General features: G+C 42.7%; 1 protein-coding gene across 1 annotated transcript; it reads right to left on the reverse strand.

The window, feature by feature from the left end:
* Positions 1-5,696: 5,696 nt before the first annotated feature.
* Positions 5,697-23,972, reverse strand: LOC138421310 (tripartite motif-containing protein 6-like). The gene is made up of 8 exons (XM_069555443.1): positions 23,793-23,972; positions 15,435-15,924; positions 14,899-14,994; positions 13,991-14,221; positions 9,395-9,417; positions 7,209-7,309; positions 6,930-6,956; positions 5,697-6,728 (listed from the first exon to the last, which is right to left on the reverse strand). The coding sequence occupies exons 2-8, from the start codon at positions 15,855-15,857 to the stop codon at positions 6,166-6,168; spliced, it is 1,464 nt and encodes a 487-aa protein (XP_069411544.1). The 5' UTR covers positions 15,858-15,924; positions 23,793-23,972; the 3' UTR covers positions 5,697-6,165.
* Positions 23,973-24,273: the final 301 nt, after the last annotated feature.

Genomic DNA, 24,273 nt, shown 5'->3' on the forward strand with positions numbered 1-24,273 from the left:
TTCCATGGCAGAGATGAGGCACCCCTGATGTTCTCACCTTAAAGGGCTAAACTTAGAAATAAATGAAATTGGAAAAAGAAAGAATTTATTGCTGGAGGGCAGGGGGTTGCAGTAGTTGGTACGGGGAAGATTCTTCAGTTGATAGAAATGAATATATGATTTCAACAATTACTTCCTACTAAACACTTTTCTTCATCCATGAGCTTAATCATTCAACAAGTATATTTTGAGCAGTGACTATATTTCAGGCATCATATCAGGTGCCTGAGTCCTATTTAGACAGATGGTTTGAGAGAATGGTGGATATGTAAGCAGATGAATTTTGTAAAATGTTCCAGGTGTCATGGACCCAGATGATACTTCTGAGAAGACAGCCATGGCGATCTATCTTTCACAGAATGAAGAGAAATGGAGCCAAACAATGAATAACCTCTTCTTGGGGTTTCTGAGAATATTTAAGGGATATCTTAAAATATCTACCTCAGTAGCTAAGGTATATTTTATGCTCATTATTTCTTCCACTCCAGCTCCTCCTCTTGGTGCCCCTGATTCATCATTCTGGGGAGGAAAATTGGCTCCTAGTTCTCATATCTTTTGAGATTCCCTGACTGTTTCCTCAAAGCTCCTTAAAATGTCTGGTACAGGGTAGGTGGCCGCAGTCTCCTGCCATTCTCAGGGCTCCTTTCATAGTTTTCCAAGAGGAGACTATAGTCTAAGTAAATATGTTTTCTGTTTTCTCATCTCTCATCTAATTATTAGGATATTTGTCCTTTATTGAATTGTTTCTCATTATTTACCACACTTCAGGATCCTTCATCTAGCCCCTACATGCTCTCAACATCCCTTTCCAGATTCCATTCATCTGCTATAACCAATCAGATCTGCGCCTCTGGTCTTTATCATTCCTTGTCCACATATATCAATACTCTCCCAGAGTCCTGTCCCTGCCGGCCTGTCTGGGACATGACACCAGCCCAGTCCTTATCTGGGTCTTCCCTGGTGGCTCAAATGGTAAAGAATCTGCTGCAACGCAGGAGACCTGTGTTTAATCCCTGAGTCGGGAAGATCTCCCAGGGAAGGGAATGGCAACCCACTCCAGTATTCTTGCCTGAAGAATTCCATGGACAGAGGAGCCTGGTGAGCTAGTCCATGGGGCCTCAGAGTTGGTCATGATAGAGCAAGTAACACACACACACAGTCCTTCCTTGCTTCTGGAAAACAACCCACTCAACAGATGTTGAATTAACTCACCACCTTTCAGCTGAGACTATAGAATCAGACAGACAGGAGATCTGTTATGTGATGGTCAGGAGTAGGGTTGTTTATCTTCCTTTGTGGAGCCCTTGAGGGAAGCACATCAGGACTCCAGGGACCGAGCTGTCTCTAGCAGCCTCACCCTCTTCCCAAGTGGGCGAAACCTCTATGACCATTGCCTATCTGCCACTCTTTCTTCTACTTCTCTGCAGTTTTGCTTTTCTCAGGTTTTTCTGATATAAAAGCCTTTTCCACCTAATCTAGCCTTGCTGCAGCATTTTAATTAGTATGAAATCTATTTTCAACAGGAATATAGTGTAATTTGAAGGCACCAATGATTTTTAACGTTTTTCTGGTCATGAAAAGAATTCCATTGAAGTTATACAGTATTCATCTCCTGAGTTTTCATAAGTTTCAAATTTGAGTCATGAATTATGTTTAACTATAACCTGAGGCAATATAAAAGTGCATGCTTAACAATTCATAGAAGAGTCGTGAGTCTTTATTAACTTGGACATTTGTATTTCTCTTCCCTGCCTCCTTTAACTGCATTGCGTATTTTCAATTTATGTTAATTTTGATTGTGATGTATCTAGATGTAGCATTCCTTGTTTTTTATACTCTGAAGTTTTGCAAGAGTTTTGAACATGTAAATTTATGATTTTTACCCAATCTGCCAGATTTCAGTCTCATTTTACTTTAGGATCCCAACTACATGTGATCTTGTGATATGGTTGCATTATTACCAAAGAATCTTTTCATTTTTTATTTCTTCTTTAGTTGAGTAATTCTATTAATAAATCTTAAGGTTAATTACTAGAAACACAATTACCTTGGTTAAACAATAATTGCATTTGTATACTAGTTTTACTAGATATTGAAAATTCCCTCATAGTGATTGTACAGTTTTTTTATTGTTACTAGCAATGTATATGGCACCCCACTCCATTACTCTTACCTGGAAAATCCCATGGATGGAGGAGCCTGGTGGGCTGCAGTCCATGGGGTCGCTGGGAGTTCGACATGACTGAGTGACTTCACTTTCATGCATTGGAGAAGGAAATGGCAACCCACTCCAGTGTTCTTGCCTGGAGAATCCCAGGGATGGGGGAGCCTGGTGGGCTGCCGTCTCTGGGGTCGCACAGAGTCGGACACGACTGAAGTGACTTAGCAGCAGCAGCAGCAGCAGCAGCAGCAGCAGCAATGTATAGAGGCTTCCTTAATGGCTCAGGGATAAAAGAATCTGCTTGCAATGAGGAAGATGTGGGTTCAATCCAAATCAAGAAGAGCCCTTGCAGAAGACAATGGCAACCTACTGCAGTAAGAGTGTCTTATTTCTCATAATTTTTCCAGCAGAGTGTATTGTCAAGCTTTTGAACATTATCAACCTGCTACTTAACCAAATGTGGTTGACCATGTACAAAAATGGCTGTCACTCATTGTTCCATCTGCTATACACACATGCCACTCCCCTATACATGAGCAGTAGCCTACTCTCTGACCCTCTGAATTAGAGATGGCCTTGTGAGTTGCTTTGATCAACAGAATAAGTTTGAAGTGATGTGTGAATTCCAGGGCATATGGACCTTGCAGCTTTCATTTGCCTTCTTGGAACCCAGTGGCCATTCAGAAAGCTTAGGATAGATGAATAAAAGACCATGTGGACAGAGGTCATAATGAGGTCAATTAAGGCACAACAGCACATGTGACTGCAAAAGATATAGGAGAGTAAAAGCAAATTTGGAAAAGAGTAAAAGACAGAAAACTTAATACCAACTTATTTCCAGATATATTATGAAACCGCAATAGCCAATACATACAGTACTGATATCCAGATAGATAAGTAGATAAATGGGAAAGGACAGAATCCAGAAAAAGATTTGCCGGGGTCCAGCCTCAGCAGAGTCCAGGGATGTCCTCAGGATGGACGATGTTGGCGAATGAAGAAAGATAGATAAAGAGATAAAGAAAGACATGGGGTGACCAAGCTTCTTCAAGCGAGGCCCATTTACTTTATTCTTCTTGGGGCTTTTATACCCTGAGTTGTACATACAGCAAGGTGAAAAGTGCAGACTCAACTCAACATTCCATCAGTAATAACTTTCATCGATATCAGGTTCCTTTCTGCAAAAGTCTTATTTTCTGTACATCATCTTCTATTCCGGAGGCCTGTTGATATTCCATGACCTCCTTTTGATAAAGGTTGGTCAGCCAGAACACCAGAACAATGATTTTTCCTTAAAGTGTTTCTTCTTAAATTCTTAGCCTGCGTCACCCTTAAAGTACAGAGTTACATTCTTATGGAGCAAAGATTCAGCAGGTTACAGCAAAGAAAGAACTTATTAACTCAAAGTCTAATGTTGCTAATGCTAAGGCTATTACTTGCTTCTTCTACATCCTGACTATATGCACTCCCAGGAACACAATGGATAAGGGATGTGAGAACTTGGCAGCAAGCATTGCATAGGCTCAACAATGTTGCAAGAGTCTGGATAAAGCTGCCATGTAAGCTAGAATGCTAACAGAGGGTTTGAAACACTCCGTTCATGCCCAGATTTATCAACTAGAGGCCTAAGTTAACTCTTTTGGTCAGAGACAGCCCCTTGCTAATGTCAGAAGAGCTGGTGAAAGACATAAAATAGTAGGACAGACAGATTCTGTTTCGGGGGTAGATGCTTGAGCAGGTCCAGGGGGTCCGTTGAGTCCTGAGGCCTTGCTCATCAGGACTCTTCCGCATGACCTTGTCATGGGTCGGATGGCCCAGGGATTCCCTCGAGTCCTGCATGATCTTGTCATGGGTGGGATCTCCCGTGCTGGCTCCCGAGAAAGATTCACATATATATATGATCAATTGAGACATGATGAAGCTACAAAGCCAATTCAATGGAAAAGAATGTCTTTTCCACAAATAGTGCTTGGAATCATTGGATCCATATCAAAGACATGGATTTGACACACACCTTGCACTATTTTCTTTTTTAAATCTCAAAGCAGTTCATAGACTTAGTATAAAATCTAAACTTCTAGAAAACTAAATAAAAATTCTTTGTGACCTTTTGTTAGTAAAGTTCTTAGACAAAACATCAAAATCAAGATCCATAAAAGAAAAACTTGCTAATTTGGACATTATTAAAATTAAGAACTCATCCTCTTTGAAAGACACTTAATAAATAGAGTAAATAAATAGGAAAGACAAATATTAGGAGAAAGTATATGCAAAGCATGTATATAATGAGAAACATATCAAGAATGTATAAAAAACAACTCTCAAAACTCAGTAATGAGAAAATAAGCAACAATTAAAAAAATGATCAAAGACTTGAAAAGACACTTCAGCAAAAAAACAAAAATACACAGTTGACAAAACGAAAGAAAAATAAGATATTTAGCATCCCTAGGCATTAGAGAAATTCAGATTAAAGTCACAATGAGATACTTCACTCGTGCATTATTAAAACACTTGAAGGCAAACAAAATCAAGTTATAGCAAGGATGTAGAATAACTTCTACAATGATAAAACAGATGTTAAATGGTATAATTACTTTGGAAAATAGTTTGGCAGTTAAAAAAATTAACCATTTACTACCTACCATACAACTGAACTATTTCACTACTGTGAATGAGTGTGTGGGTGTTGACATGACATGTCACGTTTTAAGCGACTGTATAGCCAGCCAGGCTCCTCTGTCCATGGGATTCTCCAGATAAGAATATTAAGAGGAGGTAGCCATTCCCTTCTCCAGGGAATCTTCCTGACCGAGAGATCAAAGCCAGGTCATCTGCATGGCAGGCAGATTATTCACCTCTTGAGCCACTTGGGAAGCCCATTATCATTGCTATCCATAATGTGAAAGACATTAAGATATTTATTTTTTTGAACTGTCTTCAAAATCTTAGTGTTCAATTTATATGTATGACACAGCTCAATTCAGACAAGTGTTCAAGAGCCACCAGAACCTCTTGGCTACCATAATGGACAGCCAAGCTCTCGATATTCAACTCCTTGATATTTGTTTCCATCCTCACAACCACCTCATCATAATTTTATAGTTGGTTCAAAAAGCATACAGCACCTGTCTACCAAAGGCACTTGTTCACAAGCTATTCATGAACATAAAGAAAAGGAGGTATGAAGAAACTAGAAGAAATCATTCTCTTCCGAAAAGTGCTTTATATTGATTATTTTCTCTTTACGTTTTCCCCACATTGTGGCAGAAAAATCTGTATGGATTGGTCATTTTCTTCCTCTCCCCTGTTTTTATTTCAATCCATTTAGAATAATTTTTGTTTTCCAATTAGTACCTTAGATTTTTAAAATCCACGAAGTTTGTAGTGAAAATTGAAGTTAGAACCTTTCTTTAGATTGAATTTAAAACTACCAAAATTAACGTTTTAGCACTCAATCTTATATACTTACACACACACAAAAACACTCAGTGGATTTTAGCACTCAATTTTATATATACTTACAGAAGAAACCCAGCGATTTCTATGCTCATATATTGCATTTTATAAAAGCTGACAACAATGTTACAGGAATATAAAGTTACAGGTCAATTTATTTTATAAACAGAGATGAAAGCAAAACCTAAACAACATACGAGCAAAGACAAATCCAGTATTGCTTATGAATAATAGTGGTTTATTCCAGAAATGTGTGTTGGTTTTAAAAACGAAAACATATCAATATACTCAGTGACAGAATAAAAGTGACATGTAATTATCTCAATAATTATAGACACAATATATGTTGAAAATTTTCCATTCAGTACATAAACTGACATCAGATAGAAGAGTATTTTCTAATACTGCATCAACAAAGAAAAATCTTCACCAAATGGTCAACAGGAACGAAAGGATAAACTGAGATGCAGGAGAGACTTGGAGTACAAGGTATCAACTCAGAATGTTTAAGAGCTTGGGCGACGCAGAGTCATGGGGAACACACAGTTGCAAGGATTAAAATACGGACAAAGGGTTGTAGGAAAGTAATACTTAGAGAAGGTGTAGATGGGGAAGCCATGGTTGGTGACATTGTAAAAGGAGACTGTGCCTGCGTCATAGTCTAAGAACACCCCAACTCGGCGAGGGGGCACTGTCATGGATAACAGCAGGGAAGTGGACGATTCCTCGTAGGCTCTGTATTCATGCTTGTGATGTAATCCAATCACCCAGTACCCACTTTGAGGCTGGTATCGGGAGTAAACATTCCGATTGTTTGCAAACTGGTTGAAAGAGAAAGCAGGTCCCACTGAATCACTGCACACCCCCAGGATCCAGTCAGTCTTCTTGGCCACATCTACCTCCCAGTAATGCTTCCCTGAGGAGAAGTGCTGAGAGCCCAGGACACCACAGCCGTAATGCTCTTCCAGATGAGACCCGGACAGCTGAGCGCCCACAAATCGCACCTGCCTCCGGTTCTTAGACAGGACAAGATTTAAATTAGCCGTGTGTGGATTCAGGGTCACGTCCACTGTGGGAGAAAAGTATAGCATCAGCAGAGGATGGGTACACGGTCTTATGATTCTGAGAAGAAGAAACACAGGTTATGAGTGGGAGGAAATGGAGCTGGGTGGTGGGGGGAATGGTGACACCGCATATCTGAGAGTGTGTGTGGCTATGAGCGGGGAGGATAAGCACACGTCAGCTTAAAGAGGCCGCAGTTTCTACTTACCCCAGTAGCTCTGGACATCTGTCAGCTCTGTAACGACAAAGAGTCAATCACACCAGCAGTCTCAAGTCTGCCGTCCCCTGGGTGAGGGGAGTGTCAGGGAATTCTCTACGGTTGTGAACTGGCCACTTCATTCCCCTTCTAAGTGAACCGCGTCTTCCTCAGCATACTGTGTCGCTCCCTCTGCCACTGTTCCCACATACCAAGCACGCCCTCCATTCTCTTCATTTCCTCCTACCACCATGATCCCCCATCCAAACTCTGTTCCCTGAAACTCCTCACCTCTAAACACTCGAAGCATCTTTTTCAGATCTGGAGCTCGAAACATACTCTTCAGCTTGGTGGGGAGAGCCTCTGGCTTCCTCAGGGTCCAGAACTCACTCCTAGAGAGAAAAGATATTATGAAACTCCAACACTACTAAACTTGGGTGCCTCTAATTCCTGTGTCCCAGGCCCACTGGTGAACTTCAACATTCTTTCCTGAAGAAAATTAGCATCATTCTGCAAAGAGCTCCGGCATAGGAGCCAGAAGACCTGGACTAAAAACTAGCTTCTCACCATATGTGTACATGTTGATAAGATTTTCATGCTTTTTTTAATGACTGTGTAGTACCTATATCTGGGTTTCCCAGGTGGCACTAGTAGTAAAGAATCTGCCTGCCAATGCAGGAGATGCAACAAACACAGGTTTGATTCCTGGGTTGGGAAGATCCCCTGGAGGAGATCATGGCAACCTGCTCCAGTATCCCATGGACAGAGGAGCCTGGCGGACTACAGTCCATGGGGTTGCACAGAGTTGGACACGACTGAGCACAGAGTCACAAAAGTAGTATTTCTATCTGTCTCTGTATCTATCTCTATCTATTAATATCTACATCACATCTTTATTCAGTCAACTGTTGATGAACACTTAGAATGCTTCCACATCTTGGCTATTGTAAACAGTGCTGCAATGAATACTGGGGTGCATGTATCTTTTGTACAGAATGGGGAATATGGCCAATATTTTATATTAACTTTAAATGGAATATAATGTATAAAAATATTGTCTCACTATGTCTTAAACTAATATACTCTTTTGATTCAACTATACAACAATTTTTTTAAAAGTTGATAGGATTTATCCCGCAAAGCCTCATTTCGGTTTCTTTGTCCGGTTTGTTGTTTTGTGAAACACAGCAATTTTTCCTTCTTTGCATCCTAGAGACTGAATGCATGCTAAGTCACTAAGTCGTGTCCGACTCTGCAACCCCATGGACTGCAGCCCGCCACGCTCCTCTGTCCATGGGATTCTGCAGGCAAGAGCACTGGAGTGGGTTGCCATTTCCTCCTTCGAGAACCTTCCTGACCCAGGGATTGACTCCACATCTTCTGCACTGGCAGACAGATTCTTTACCTCTTGAGCCACCTGGGAAGCCCAGAGACTGTATAATATTAAATAAAATAATGGCTGGGAAATTTTTTGCTACCTCTAAAAGAGACACAAAATATTTAAAACATCAGTGACTTCTTAGAGAGTCTACAGGTATCTGTGTGGACAAGCAGGACATCAGGACCTGCTATTGGGGCTTTCACAGTTATCAGACAAGGGGTTCCCTCTGAAGAGTCTGTGGTTTACGTCTTAATGTCTTACAGATGCCTAGGGAGAAAGACCTTCAGAACAGTCCCTTAGTCTCTGGGAATGTTACCTCAGTTGGAGAAAGGAAATGTCCTCATCCCGGACTGAGAGTGAAAACTTCCAAAGGGACGACAGGCTCCACAGGTCACATGTCCACAGGAGCCTCAAGGTACCAGGTATGTGGGCAACTTTAGGGGTCGCCTTGAAGAACGAAATTCTACAGTATGTGATACAAAGTATGTTCTTGTTCCGGGGCCAAAGCCACCTTTTTCAAGACCTCAGTCTATGTTTTTATTGTAACTGAGAAATGCTAGTCTGAGGAAAACTTGGTAGCAAGGTATGGATTGTTCTAAAGCCAAGAGAGAAAGGGAAACTTGAGCAGAGGTCCCTAGAGTTGATTCCTGAACCCTGAAAAAAAAATGCAAATGGGACATTTCCCTCTAATAAAAGTATATGGGCAAAGAAAATCGCTGTGTATTTTTAGGTAGCTATAAAGTACTGGAATCAGGGCTGGAAGCAAGCATACAGAAGTTTGTTCTATCACAAGGTACAAGGTGAGTCAGTGATACTGGAACCCTTGATTAAGGACACCACCGTCCTCAATTTGTGACCTACTGCAACCCAATTTCTCCTAACATAGAAACCAAGCCATTCCCTTTATTCTGGAGGACCCCAAATTCTCATGCTAAGCAATTCAAGACACCACAGTCCTAAATCTTCCCTGCCTGGTGACTTTTTTTTCCTTTCTCATTGACTGTAAGATAACTACTATAGGAGCCTCCTAACCCTCCTAACAGGGTATAGGGATCTTTTGTCAACCCAAGGGAACCACCTCATGTTCTATACATACCTTTTTGCAACATCACTCACATCCTAGAAGAGAAAGAGAGAGGTTAAGACAAGGAGCTATAGACCTTGTCCTCTACTACAGCCACATCCATGTCTATCATCCCACCCTCACCACCCCACGGTATGTTGGGGATAGAGATGATCCAATAGGAGGCCACAAAGCAGATGCAAGAACTCAAAGCAGACTCTCCCTGAGGCCCAATCCAGGCGTATCAGGAAATGATTCGACCCATGCCATTGTGCATTTATTTTTATAAATGTGTGTGTATGTGTGTGATGTTATATATGTACATCATCTATTATTTGCCAGGCACTGTGCCTGGTCCTAGATGCTCTTACATGACTAAGTCCTAATTTCTGTGATCCAGATGCTTACATTCAGGTTGCTGAGGATACAAGACCTTAAATGCGGCTGGTTCTCAAATCCCACCTCCCCTAACCCTCTATGTTGCTTTGCTGACTTTGTATTTTTCTTGATTTCAACACACACGCCTGTTGGTGATGCTCACATTTCTTTTATATACCCCAGTACATGAGATACAGGCTTCCCTAGTGACTCAGTGGTAAAGAATCTACCTGCCAATGCAGGAGATGCGGGTTCAATCCCCTGGGTCAAGAAGACCCCTTGAGAAAGGAAATGGCAAACCATTCCAGTATTCCTGCCTGGGAAATCCCATGGACAGAGAAGCCTGGCAGGCTACAGTCCATGGGGTCACAAAGAGTCAGATATGACTTAGTGACTAGAACAACAACATAAGCCACAGGAATCACAATTTCAAGTTGTCTGAAAGAAAACTTACTTTTTCTGCAACCATAAAGCCTCTTCTGTTACTTTCCATCTTTTTCAATGACAGCAGCATTCAGTCACCAAAGGTAGACAAAGTACTGTCCTAAAAACTGATATTCACCCCAACATCCCATCTTAGACCAAAGTAGTCCATTTAATACCCTCAACTTCTTTTAGCCACTGCTCTTATCATCACTACCACTGCCTGATTCATTTGAGTAGAATTATCTCAGTTCAGTTCAGTTCAGTCGCTCAATCGTGTGTGACTCTTTGAGACCCCATGAATTGCAGCATGCCAGGCCTCCCCGTCCATCACCAACTCCCAGAGTTCACTCAGACTCACGTCCATCGAGTCCGTGATGCCATCCAGCCATCTCATCCTCTGTTGTCCCCTTCTCCTCCTGCCCCCAATCCCTCCCAGCATCACAGTCTTTTCCAATGAGTCAACTCTTCGCATGAGGTGGTCAAAGTACTGGAGTTTCAGCTTCAGCATCATTCCTTCCAAAGAAATCCCAGGGTTGATCTCCTTCAGAACGGACTGGTTGGATCTCCTTGCAGTCCAAGGGACTCTCAAGAGTCTTCTCCAACACCACAGTTCAAAAGAATCAATTCTTCGGCGCTCAGCCTTCTTCACAGTCCAACTCTCATCTCAGGGCCTCTTAAATAACCTTCCTAACTTCTGCTCTATACATTTCAATTCAGTAGAAGAAAAGGCCAATGGTTTGATCTGTGCAATACAAGAATAACTATTTTCATAGTAGTGAAGCTATTTTTGGTTGTATCTTGTAAAAACACAACTAAAACTGGCTTGGATATATAAAGTGGCAGATGTAGATTCAGGTTTGTAAAAAAAATTTTTTTTTTGGCCATATCACACTGCATGTGGGATCTTAAGTTCCTTGACCAGGGATTGAACCTGCACCCCCTGCAGTGGAAGCAAGGAGTCTTTACCACTGGACTACCAGGGGAGTCCCAAGGCTGTACTAATCTTAAGGCATACTTATAATAAGACACTCAAATGATCACGTCAGGGTGCCACTCCGTGCCTTTTCCTCTTAGCTTAGCTTTATTCTCAGGGTTCACATTTTGAAACTTGAAAGCTGCAGGTATGTGTCCAGCTGTCAAATCTTCACGGGCAACAGTGTTAAACAGATACGGAAAAGAGGAGGAGGAAGTGTTTGTGATGGGCAAGTTCTGCGAAAACTGACTAAGGTAACACTCTCGTCAAAATGACCATTGGGTGTTCTGGGTAGAAGAGTCGAGCAGGGGCCTCAACTAACAATTAAACAAACTGATTATCCATTTGTACTTATGAAGCAATGTTTCCAGTTTGAGGACACTTGTAAAGGGGTTAGAATAAGCGGGGTTAGAGGTAAGCATTAGGGCAACCAAACATAAAAGATGAAGAAAAAAGCAAGAAGAATAAGCTAAAGACATGAAACCAGAAGCAGTGAATGAGGAAAAGCTCCAAGTGGTGGAAAATAACCACCCCATGACCCCAATATGAACTAACCCATGATCCCAATATGAACACAGATAGTGGAGGTGATGGAATTCTAGTTATTTCAAATCCTAAAAGATGATGCTGTGAAAGTACTACATTCAATATGCCAGAAAATTTTACAGATAGTGGAGGTGATGGAATTCTAGCTATTTCAAATCCTAAAAGATGATGCTGTGAGAGTGCTACATTCAATATGCCAGAAAATTTGGAAAACTCAGCAGTGGCCACAGGACTGGAAAAGGTCAGTTTTCATTCCAATCCCAAAGAAAGGCAATGCCAAAGAATGCTCAAACTACCACATAATCATACTCATCTCACATGCTAGTAAAGTAATACTCAAAATTATCCAAGCCAGGCTTTAGCAGTACATGAACCATGAATTTCCAGATGTTCAAGCTGGATTTAGAATAGGCAGAGGAACCAGAGATCAAATTGCCAACATCCGTTGGATCATTGAAAAAGCAAGACAGTTCCAGTAGAACATCTACTTCTGTTTTATTGACGATGACAAAGCCTTTGACTGTGTAGACCACAACAAACTGTGGAAAAAATCTGAAAGAGATGGGAATACTAGACCTCTTGATCTGCCCCTTGAGAAGCCTGCATGCAGGTCAGGAAGCAACAGTTAGAACTGGACAAGAAACAACAGACTGGTTCCAAATAGGAAAAGGAGTATGTCAAGGCTGTATATTATCACCCTGCTTATTTAACTTCTATGCAGAGTACATCATGAGAAACGCTGGGCTGGAAGAAGCACAAGCTGGAATCAAGATTGCCAGGAGAAATATCAAGAACCTCAGATATGCAGATGACACCACCCTTATGGCAGAAAATGAAGAAGAACTAAGGAGCCTGTTGATGAAAGTGAAAGAGAAGAGTGAAAAAGTTGGCTTAAAGCTCAACATTCAGAAATCTAAGATCATGGCATCTGGTCCCATCACTTCATGGCAAATAGATAGGGAAACAGTGGTTGACTTTATTTTCTTGGGCTCCAAAATCACTGCAGATGGTGACTGCAGCCATGAAATTAAAAGACACTTGCTCCTTGGAAGAAGTTATGATCAACCTAGACAGTATATTAAAAAGCAGAGACATTACTTTGACAACAAAGGTCTGCCTAGTCAAAGCTATGGTTTTTCCAGTAGTCATGTATGGATGTGAGAGTTGGACTATAAAGAAAGGTGAGCACCAAAGAACTGATACTTTTGAACTATGGACTGCAAGGAGATCCAACCAGTCCATCCTAAAGGAGATCAGTCCTGGGTGTTCATTGGAAGGACTGATTCTGAAGCTAAAACTCCAATACTTTGGCCACCTGATGTGAAGAACTGATTTATTTGAAAAGACCCTGATCCCTGATGCTGGGAAAGATTGAAGGCAGAAAGAGAAGGGGACGACAGAGGATGACATGGTTGGATGGCATCACTGACTCAATGGACGTGAGTTTCAGTAAACTCTGGAAGTTGGCGATGGACAAGGAGGCTTGGTGTATTTGGGTTGCAAAGAGTCGGACACGGCTGAGTGACTGAACTGAACTGACCTCAATACTAGGGCCCAAGAATAAGTAAAGAAATAATTATTCCACTAGGAAAGACAGCAAGAGGAAAGCAAGAAACCAAACAGAAAATAAGGAATAGGCTGAAGGTTTCAGAATGTCTCAAGGTACATCCTGCTTCAACTTAACAGTCACACTATTCACTCTATGAAGAAATAGCCACTCAGATTTCCATCTCAGTTCAAATTTCTCTATCGGATTTCTGGATTTGACAGCTTGCACTCTCCCAGTCTATATACACACAGAAACCAGAGTTCTTTCTTTGTTCCTCAAAAGCTCTGTTTGAACTCCTATTATAACATGTTCAATGATTCTGTCCTATAGAACAGAGTCACAGCAAAGAAGAGTTGGTGATTATATAAAAAAATCTCTAAAGTACTTGAGTTTGGTTGTGTATGCCTGTGACTAATCTGGGTGAAAGGAACCTGACCAATCCCAACACAGCATCAGAGGTCAATAGTACCAAGACTGAGAAATGATGCTATAAAATATCACTCACTATACAAGATCTTTGACATAGTATTAACTTAACTTTTGGAGTATTCTTTATACATAGGAAATATGAGACAAACCTTAGCATTTGTACTTTTAATTATCCTGTGCTTTATCCATGGATAAACCTTGAACTGTCTAAATAGCGAAGACACGATATATGATCAAAGGAAATTTTTTCTTTCCTTTACCAGGATAGGAGTCCCAGAAGGGAAGGAGAGTTATTTTCTCTTGGTCTTGGCCCCTTTCCCATTCTTACCTGCAGGAGCTCTGTTGCTGACCCCTGACAACGGCGCTCCAGGTCTGAGATGAGCTCTCTCAGGGACTGGCTCTGCTGGACCAGCTCTACCTCAGCTTCTGCTATGATGTTCAGCCCCCTCCTCTCCTCTTCCTCCAGCTTCTTCAGCTGTCGCTGCTCCTCTTTGTCCAGGATGCTCCTCAACTGATCAAATTGTTTCTGGATCCTGTGTCTCTCAGGTTCCACCTGATTCTTAAGGAACATGGAAAAGAAAGAGGCAGCTAGTCTGCTGAGCTGAGGGTCTCCTGTATAAGGGATGGAGGGGTGAAGGGAGGCAGGCTCTGCACTGCTTTCCTGGAAGGTCTCATTGGGTTGGAGGAACAAATGAGGGAGTAGGCCCTGCAGAACCTGCTCGTTCTTTCTGTTCTCCTTTCAGCTCTTCTCAGGCCACTGGCCCCAGGCTGCCTTATCTAGGCTTCTAAGACAGAGACTTTGATTCCTGGGGGTGGTTCAGATTCTAAACACCTTTCCTGGCCTGTCAGGACTAGGCATCAGCCTCCTCTTCCAGTTTTCAATATTGATATAAGAATGACTGGCCTGTGCCTGACCTATTTTTCCAACTTTTGAAACTATAGAACAAGGTCCAGAATTCTTAATTAAGGGCTGCCAATGACTATGGTTATTTTCCCATATGATTATCTTCAGAAACCTAAATTCCCTTTGATATGTTCATTTCTATTCCCCTTTCTCTCCCCCTTACTCTGCACCAAGAACAATACGCTTGTTTGGAAGGCTTGCAGTGAAGAAATGGGCAAAAGGAAGCTTATCTAGCCAAACTGGGGAACAGATAAAACCGGGTCTCCTTTGCCTTCAGCTCCCATGCCCTGGCTTGATTTCTGTTCCAGGACACCTTCAGAAGAATCTCTTACCTTCCAGGATGTCCTCTTCTCTCTGATAACAGCTGTTAATTTCTCAGCTTCCTGCTGCTCTTGCCTCAGCTTCTTCAGAGACTCCTGGAACTTCTCCTGGAAGAAACACATCAAGTCAAGTAGGGTCAAGTGCCAAACTGTCTCAGTGCCGAGACATGGAATGAATAGGGGAGAGATTACGCTGACCTCAGGAGATGCCAGCCCTGGAATGAAAAACCAAGAAGGTCAAAGTTACCTTTTACAAATAAGGGATGGAAACCAGTGAGAATAGGCACATTGTCTTTTCTGCGGGGGAACCACCTGACCAGGAATCACTTTAAGTTCTTTACTCTCACTGCCAATATATCCCCTGAACTCACCCAGTCTAGCCCCCTGCTGGCCTTCTTCAGCAGTCTCTACTCATGCAGAGCCGATTGTGGTAAGCAAGACAGAGACGGTCTCTGCTCTTGGTCAGAAGGGCTTTTTCTAGGTTCACCCTCTAGGTAAATGGTAAAGTTAAAATCTACCAAGCAGCCTGTTCCTGCCTGGGCACCCACCTGGTACTCCTGGGCTATCTCCTCCATGAGGAATGTGTGGTGACCACGGTGCTCCTGAGACCGTTCGCAAAGCCAGCAAATGAGCTTCCCATCCTCTTCACAGAAAAGCTGGAGTTTCTCTCCATGATGCGCACAAAGAATCACCTTCAGCTGCTTCCCTGAGCCCAACACCACCTCCCTGAGCCTCTCGGCTATGTTGGCCAGGTGCCGATTGGGCCGCAGGTTCCCAAGCCAGTATCTGGTCTGGCACACGGGACACCTGCTCTGGCCCTCTTGGCCAGGCACGGACTCCTTGTTGTTTGCGGTGATGCAGGCTTGGCAGAAGCTGTGTCCACAGTCTATGCTCAGGGGTTCGGTCAGGAGCTCCAGGCAGATGGGGCAGGTCACTTCATCTTGGATGTCCACCAGGACTGCTGAAGTCATTGTAGCCACTTTCCTGGTCTCTGCCTGCTCAGCCCTGACTTCTAAGGTACTTCTTGCGTTTGGAATCCTGGGTAGATGGGAAAACAAAAAAGGGTTCAGGGTAAGAAATGAGGGAGACAAAGGGAGGCTGACTGTTCTGGATAAAGAGGTCAAGCACTGGGGTAATGGGAACTTCTCATTCTAACTTCAAACATGTTCTTTGCCCCTGCCTCACATTAGACATCAATTTGCACCCTCATTATAGCAACAAAACAATTTCCTTTTACTCACTGGATAAAGGGACAATGAGATCCTGGAAAGAAGTGGACTTGGGTGAGTCACAATCTGGTTAACCTTTTCTCAGCCCACTGACACACATCCTCAGTGTTCAAAGCACCAGAACATGCTGCTCCCTCGGGATGTTTGCACTTGCTGTTCCTACTGCAAGGAAGCCCCTTCACCCTGATAGCCACATGACTCTCTGACTTCTTTCAACTTTCTCCCTACATGTTTCCTTACCAGAAGGGTTTCCTCTATCAAGCCTAGTGAAGGCACAGCCACCCACACCATCACTTTTCATATACTCAATGACTTTATTTTTCTTTTTATCACCACCTAATACATTTCCTTAGGGAGCTTCCCTGGTGGCTCAGTGATAAAGAACCTGCCTGCCAATGAAGGAGATGCAAGTTCCTGGGTCAGGAAGATCCCCTGGAGAAGGAAATGGCAACCCCCTTCAGTGTTCTTGCCTGAAAATCCCATGGACAGAGGAGTCTGGTGGGTTACAGTTCATGGAGTCACAAAGAATCAGACATGACCAAGCAACTAAACAACAATACGCATCTTTGTCTGAATCCTCCCACTGGAATATAAGCTCCATGAGATCAGAGACTGTTTTGCTTATTACTGAATGAGTTCAGTGCCTGACACACAGGTCCTCAACTTTCGATGAAGAAAACCAGAATCTCCTCATCTCTCCATAGATGATTAGATCTTTCTCAGCAGCTTTTTCACCTCTCTTTGCCATCATGTTGGCACGGCTCTCCAGGACCTAATCTCCAATTCAAAGGTTATCATTTATTGGGAAGACACAACCACCTTCTAACAGAGCTTTACACAGAGCCCTTTCATCTCTCATGGTCACTTTCCCAGAAAAACCCAAAGAAATCACAATGACCACAATAAGATGATGTCACATCTTTACAACCAACACTTTTATAACCAGCAGTGATTTCAAAACCATATTCCCCTGCTTTATCCCTCATAGGAAAACTATGAATAAATTATTTTTTGGCCTTTTGATAAGCAGAGAAACTAAGTGACTTTATAAAAATCACACAGCTTATAAATCACAGAGCCAGCAACACTTCTCATGTCGAGTCCTAGTTCAAAGTTCCATCCTCAATCTTGTAACTTTAACCCCAAAGATGGTGTGTGTGTGTTAGCGCTTAGTTATGTCTGACTCTTTGCGACCCCATGGACTGTAGCCTGCCAGGCTCTTTTGTCCATGGAATTCTCCAGGCAAGAATACTGAGTGGATTGCAATTTCCTTCTCCAGGAAAGATGGTGTTCAGTTCAGTTTAGTCGCTCAGTCGTGTCCAACTCTTTGTGACCCCATGGACTGCAAAGATAGTCTTAAGGGTGCTCAAAGTCCAGCACTGACCTGGAGCTTTGGGGACAAGACTTTACCAGGGCTGTCCAAAACTCTAGCAGGAGGCTTACGGGGCCCATGTGAATGGGAGAGGAAGAGACAGGTGGGCAGTTGACGTCACATATGGTCTAGGGATAGGATAATTAACTCATTAAGAGCAGACCTAGGCAGAAGTATGCAGGTGGGATGTTTGGGACAGCGGTCTTATAGCATTTGGGGGAAAGTATTTCAGAATCACTGATAGGAGAAAAAGATAAAAATGGAGGAAAAAGAGGAATGAAGAATTGATACCTTTAATAACATGGATGAGCTGTGAAAACATGCTAGGTGAGTAAAACCAAATACACAAGATCACATATTATAGAACCCTTTTTATAAGCAATGTCTAGGACTTCCTTGGTGGCACAGTAGATGAGAATCCACCTGACAATGCAGGAGACATAGGTTCGGTCCCTGGTCCAGGAAGATTATACATGCAGTGGAGCAAAGTCCATGTGCCACAACTACTGGGCCTGTGCCCTAGAGATCACACGCCACAGCTGAGCTCGTATGCTGCAACTTCCAAAGCCCACGCACCTAAGAGCCTGCGCTCCGCAACAAGAGGCGTCACCACAGTGAGAAGCACACCAAAACGAAGAGTAACCCTCACTTGCTGCAACTAGAGAAAGCCCACGCAAAAGCAATGAAGACCCAGTGCAGCATAAATAAGTAAAATTTAAAAACAATATGGAGTAGATTAGTGGTTGCCAAGAGGTGGTGGGACGGGGAATAGAGGATGCCTACTAATGCATTTGGAATCACTTTGGGGAGGTAATGAAAATATTCTGGAATTAGACAGTGGTGCTAGTGAACACCTTGGTGATTTAAAGAAAAATACTTATTTGTATACCTTGAAAGGGTGAATTTTATGGTATATGAACTGTATCTCAATTTAAAAAAATTATATGACAGGAAAAAAAAAAAGAGGGAGAGGCTATCTTGTGACTTTTGGTTCAGAGCTCTCCCAACTCCACAGCTTTTACACAAGGCAGCTATGGGAAAAGACCTGAGTCAAGCAGGGTGCTGTAGTTGATATGGGGAGATAGGGATGATTGAAATAAATCCCGTACAAGGAAGTGTACCACTCAGACTGTGAGCAGGAAACACATCCTCTTTTGAACACATAGCAAAGACAATTATTAATGCAAGCAAGTATGTATTCATGAAGTTATTTGTTGCAAGGGATAGTGGAAAACAAAAAATAATCATAGAGACCATTTTTTGATTGCTTTTTATGTGAGAGGCAATGGCTGAATCTAATCCCATAATAACTCAATCAGATAAATGTAGTAACACTTTTTTTTTTTTAACAAATGTGAAAAGTGAACTTCTTAAAAAGATATTCAATTACCAAAGGTCTCGGAATGAATAACTGATGAAGCAAAGGTTATAATCTAGTTTTATGCAAATCCAAAACTCAGTTGTCTGGTCCTTAAAAGAAGAGAATGTTTCCTTTATGCACCCCTACCCCCACACACTACCTGCAAAGACACTCAGATCACAAAGTGGCTCAGGTTGTTTCTACCCACTCCTGACTGCTGCTTGTCTCATTTTTCAGCTGTACTGATTCAGCAACTGATAGCTCCCTTCTTCTGATGTTTGAAAGCATCCTACAGCACTTCCTAAGCTATCTGCAGGCTCCTTCTCCAGCCCTGCTCTGCTTCATTCCTCACGGCACATCCCTGGGACTCCATGCTTCCTTTTCCCTGACAGCGTGAGATGAGAAGAGAGGGCACTGCCCACTGGGGTAACACAGATGCAGCTCTGAATCCTGAATTTGTCTGTCTCTGGGTCTGGAACACTGGGGTAATTCCTGATCTGAGATGTGATTTTGTGAATTGCTGATGACAAGTCCTCCCTTACAGCACACTTGTCATAAATTACCTGAGCCTGTGTAGAAGAGTCTCAGTAAAAACTGGCTGTCACTACATTTATACCACCATTGCTTGCCGATCTTTAGTGCTCTGCCCTACTACCACGAGGAAAAGAGCCTCTTTGATATTTTTACCAGGAACAGGGATACAGCAAAATCTGATGAATGGGTAGCTCTATATAAGTATTTGTTATAAGGATGAATGCATCACTTTCTCACCCTTTTCATATCTTCCTCCTACTTTTGGACCTAGGGGGTAAAAAATCCACTATCTCAAGTCATTTACAAGATTTAATAAGATGGCATTTCCAGGAGTTGGTGATGACAGCGAGGCCTGGCGTACTGCGATTCATGGGCTCATAAAGAGTCGGACACGACTGAGTGACTGAACTGAACTGAAGGACAAGGTGAGAAAGCTGGACCTAGCCCAGTCATTTTCCCATGCTTCACATAAGGGTTAATTAGGGAAGCTAGTAGCTTCTCTGATGAGACAACTCAAGATATTGGAACTGACCCTAACTTTATTTTTTTGTCTGTGCTTAATTAATATAGATGTCCTCATTGAAAAATATCTTCTCATTCTTGAAAGTTTTCAGTCATTAAATTATATTACTGTTGTCTTAAATCACATAAATTTAAAGAAATCTAAAAGTATTTATTTATAGTATTCCAACATTGAATCACTCATTGGAAACCACACGTTCCCGTTGCCTATACAGGAATGGGCCTAGGAGTCTAGTTTGGGTCACCAAAGAAGAGCCAGCTGACAGAGGCACTGCCTACTTGAAGGTACACTACCTCTGATTCCAGCTGTGACCCTCATGTACAAGGTAGGCCATAGCCTGACTGAGAGCAAATATAATTCTCTCTTGACTGGCCCCCAGCAAAGGTGGATGTACACTGTGTACAACATGCTCAGTGTGGGCAAAATTTAAGAAAACAAAATCTGTTAGCTAGGCAGCAGCAGGGAACTGATGGAGTTAAACCAAGGTATGCTTTGTTTTGCAGAAACTAACCATTGCAAAAAGATGCAAAAAGTTCCAAATACCAGATGGTTCACAAAGGTTACAGTGCATTCCAATCAACAAGATAACCACAGTGTGAGCAAACCACCAAGCACCTGTTTGCTTTCCATTTTTGTTGCCATTTCATGAATAGCCATGTACCTCAGACACAAAACTTCCCTGATCCTGCTGTTCAGAAAGACAGTTTTTGAGAGCTTCTCCCTGTCTCCTTACTTGTCACAAGTAAGAAACTTCTACTTTAATCAGTAGTTGGTGGTCCATTGGCTATGTACCCTAAGTGGTGGACCCACTGAATCTGGTGACAGGTCCTGTAATTGACATCAATTTTCCCCTCTTGAGGGCCTAATAGGATTAAAAAAATATCAAGTTGCCTGACAGTAACAAGCCTTTACAGAAGAGCCTGAGAAAGTGCCCCAGACCAAGAAAGCAATCTGTGAGATAAGTAAGGTGAGTACAAGGCATTGCTAGGGATCTAGTGAGCTGAAACCATGACCTGAGTGGATATTACCAAACAATAAAATGGGCGCACTGATATATACAACAAAATAAATCTCAAAAGAATTATGCAAAATGAAAGAAACTAGACAGCAAGGATAAGGTGCTGTATGATTTCATTTATATGAAATCCTAAAAATGACAAAAAAGTCTACTATTTGAGAACAGACTAGTGGATACCAGGGCCCCGGGCTGCCAGAAGGGGATGAATTACAAAGGGATACAAAAAAGTATGGAGGATGATGGAAATCCCCTATATATATTATGACTGTGTTGTTTGGACAACTATATATGGTCAAACCTGATGGAATTGTAGGCTTCAAATTGCCAACTTATTAAATGTAAATGACAACTCAGTAGATCTAACAAAAAATAGAAGAAATGCAATGAGAAAAACTGAGGCTTAATTTTCTGATCTTCTGAACACAAATTAGAAATGTGTCATCAAGCATGGTAGTCACATGTGGCTACTGAGCACTTGAGATGTGGCTAGTTGAAAATCAGATGTTTTAAGTATAAAATACACATTGAAGATTTGGTAAGAAGCAAATAATCTGGTAGGAAAGATTTGGTAAGAAAAAATAATTTAAAACATTTCATTAATGGATTTTAAAATATTGATTACATTGTCTAAATATATTTGAGGAGCATGACGTTAAATATATTAAAGTCAATTTCTTCTAATGTTTTAATGAAGCCAACAGAAAAATTTAAATTATGTATGTGGCCCTATAATTCTATATAACTTTTCCATCTAATGCTCTACTTGAGATATTCAAGGCAGAGTAAGATTCTTGAACAGAAAAGATTATGTAAGAGTTGACGTCTCTTGTCATGAAGTTGAACCTGGGGAAAGGAAGAAAACAGACTCAGCTAACATTCAGTTATAAGGGTTTGAGTGAGCCCTGCCCACATGCCATTAGGCCCTTCACCAATGGCTACTGCTCAATGCAGCCCAGATGACACAAGAAAAGCCAACAGAGTCCCATGTCTCAAGAGCAGTGTGGGTGGCAGAAAAATGAGTCCCACTGTGTGAGAGCAGATACCAGAGCCTAAGGGGAAGAGCTCAGAAGATCAAATTAGCACATGAAAGTGAAAGTCCTACAGTCTGGTCCAACTCTTTAGGACCCCATGAACTGTAGCTTGCCAGGCTCCTCTGTCCGTGAGAATTCTCCAGGCAAGAATAATGGAGTGGATTGCCGTGCCCTCCACCAGGGGATCTTCCCCACCCAGGGATTGAATCCACATCTCTTATGTCTCTCCTGCATTGACAGGCAGTTCTTCACCACTAGGAACACCCGGGAAGCCCAAATTAGCAAATGAAAGAAGCCAAATCCAGGACTGGGTGGGACCAATTACATTAGAAGCAGCCTCCAGAAAATGGTCAAGTGGTCTGCTAACTTGCCTCACTGGAATCCAGAATTTCTGGGCCTCAGAGAGATCAATTCGGTATCTGCGTTTTTATAAGATCTCAGGCGATTCGTATGCACATTAAGTCCTCAGAAGCTTTGCTTTCTTCCCAGGTAATTGCAGTTTAGGGTGCAAAATAGAAAGGGGTGAAGGTGGGTAGGGAAGAGCAGAGAATGAACTGATACTTAGATCTGAAACATCTCTTAGAATGAAAGCTCACAACTCGATATTAAAACGGCTTTCAGAGTAAAAGTCAGGAAATCCGTATTCTGTCCAAAATTTTGATTTCGTACTTTTCTAAGGTAGGCATTGAGTTTGATTAATATTTTGAGTATTTACGACTTTTTCAGGCGCTCTCCTGTATTTAAACTTCTGCCTCACTTAAACCTCACCAAAACTCTAGAATGTAAATACCATGCTGTCCATTATACAGAGAGAAGCTGAAGCTCAAGCAACAGGTAGGGGGCACACAGGTTGGGTCTAAGTGGCCAAGGCTGACTCTGCTAACATTCAGTTATAAGGGTTTGAGTGAGCCCTGCCCACACCCCATTAGGCCCTTCACCAACGGCTACTGCTCAATGCAGCCCAAATGACACCAGAAAAGCCCAGGCACTCTGGCCACAGCTCCTATGCTCCTAACCATACATTTCTCTCTTCATTGACAGATTAAACGCTGTCTCTAATCTCGCTGAGCTCATTCGCAGTGAGGATGAGAAAGAAATAAAGATAAATTATCTGTATCATGAGCCCCACAAGGTAAGGGACCCCATTTCTTCTACAGCCCTGTCACTTCAAGTGACAGTAAGTGGTCCAGCCACAGCGGGCAAACATCTCCGGGTGAAGGGCACCTAGAGGCTTCAGATAGTCAAGGCAAACGAAAGGCTTTTAAAATAGTCTCTGAAGAACAGACAATGCTCACGAAAAGGTCTTTTCGCCTGAGCTCAGCGGGGCGCCGCCTTGCCCGCTACGGGGAAATTGCACGCAGCCCGCAGGTCGGACTGAGTGCGTCCGGAAGGCTCATCCCCCAGCTCGCTCAGGGTGGAGTCAGGGCCTCAGGGGCGGAGGGGTGGGGGCGGGGGCAGGATAAACGGTGCTCACTTCCCGGAGCAGGAAAGCTGGAGATGGGGGGAGGGGCTGCTGACCTTTGGATCCAAGCCAGTCCCCAGGTCGGCAGTTACTCCCCAACGTCATTCCCTAACAGGACTTTCAGAGGTGACTCCCCGACATCCTTTAGCTTCCAGAATCAGGGTTTCATTATCACCACCTTTACACAGGCTACTCCCAGCTCCAAAGGTGTCTCTTCCTTAACTCCCTTCCTGAACTTGAGTCATCTCAAAACTGCAGAGGTCTCCCTCAGTCGGCCTCAACCCGCGAACACCCCCAAACAACCTGTAGGACGGGTCAAACTCTGAACACTAGTGGGGACAGCGGCGGCTGGCCGGAAAATGGATTCGCTCACCAACCTGCAATCTGTGACTTGGATCAGAGCCGAGGATTTACAGCTGCTGCCGCCGCCACCGAGGCAGAAAGGCTCGGGGGGAAAGGGGCGGGGGCGGGGCCGGGGGGAGGAGATGCTGCTGATTTGTCCAGCGCCGCGTTGGGTCCTGCGCTCCAAGGCCGCATCCAGCTTCAAGAAGGCGGTTCCGCTTACCCGTTGAACCGCAAACGGTGAGGCCTCGGCCAACTCCTGAAGGCCAGGGATGGTACTCGTAGATTGTCTTCAGTTTGGCTTCCTGACCTCATGTCAGTGTTAGTATACTCATACCTGTACTCCGTATTAAAATATCAATTAAAATATCTGAGTAAAAGTATTTATAACGTTATACGAATAAGGAAAGATAACAATTTGGCGTTATAATGGCATGCTTTGCAAAAAGATCATTAAAGTTTATCAATTTAAAATTACGAATATAGTTGGAACTTGTATTACAGATATAACTTTGT

Source organism: Ovis canadensis, chromosome 15 (genome assembly GCF_042477335.2).
Source record: "Ovis canadensis isolate MfBH-ARS-UI-01 breed Bighorn chromosome 15, ARS-UI_OviCan_v2, whole genome shotgun sequence".
Lineage (NCBI taxonomy): Eukaryota > Metazoa > Chordata > Mammalia > Artiodactyla > Bovidae > Ovis > Ovis canadensis.

Coding starts and splice junctions, on each gene's coding strand:
- LOC138421310 (XM_069555443.1), bottom strand. CDS start 15,857: ATGACTTCAGCAGTCCTGGTGGACATCCAAGATGAAGTGACCTGCCCC. Junction 7,310..9,394: donor GTGAGTGATGTTGCAAAAAG/GTATGTATAGAA, acceptor TTTTCTCTCTAG/GAGTGAGTTCTGGACCCTGA. Junction 6,957..7,208: donor GATGCTTCGAGTGTTTAGAG/GTGAGGAGTTTC, acceptor TTGTCGTTACAG/AGCTGACAGATGTCCAGAGC.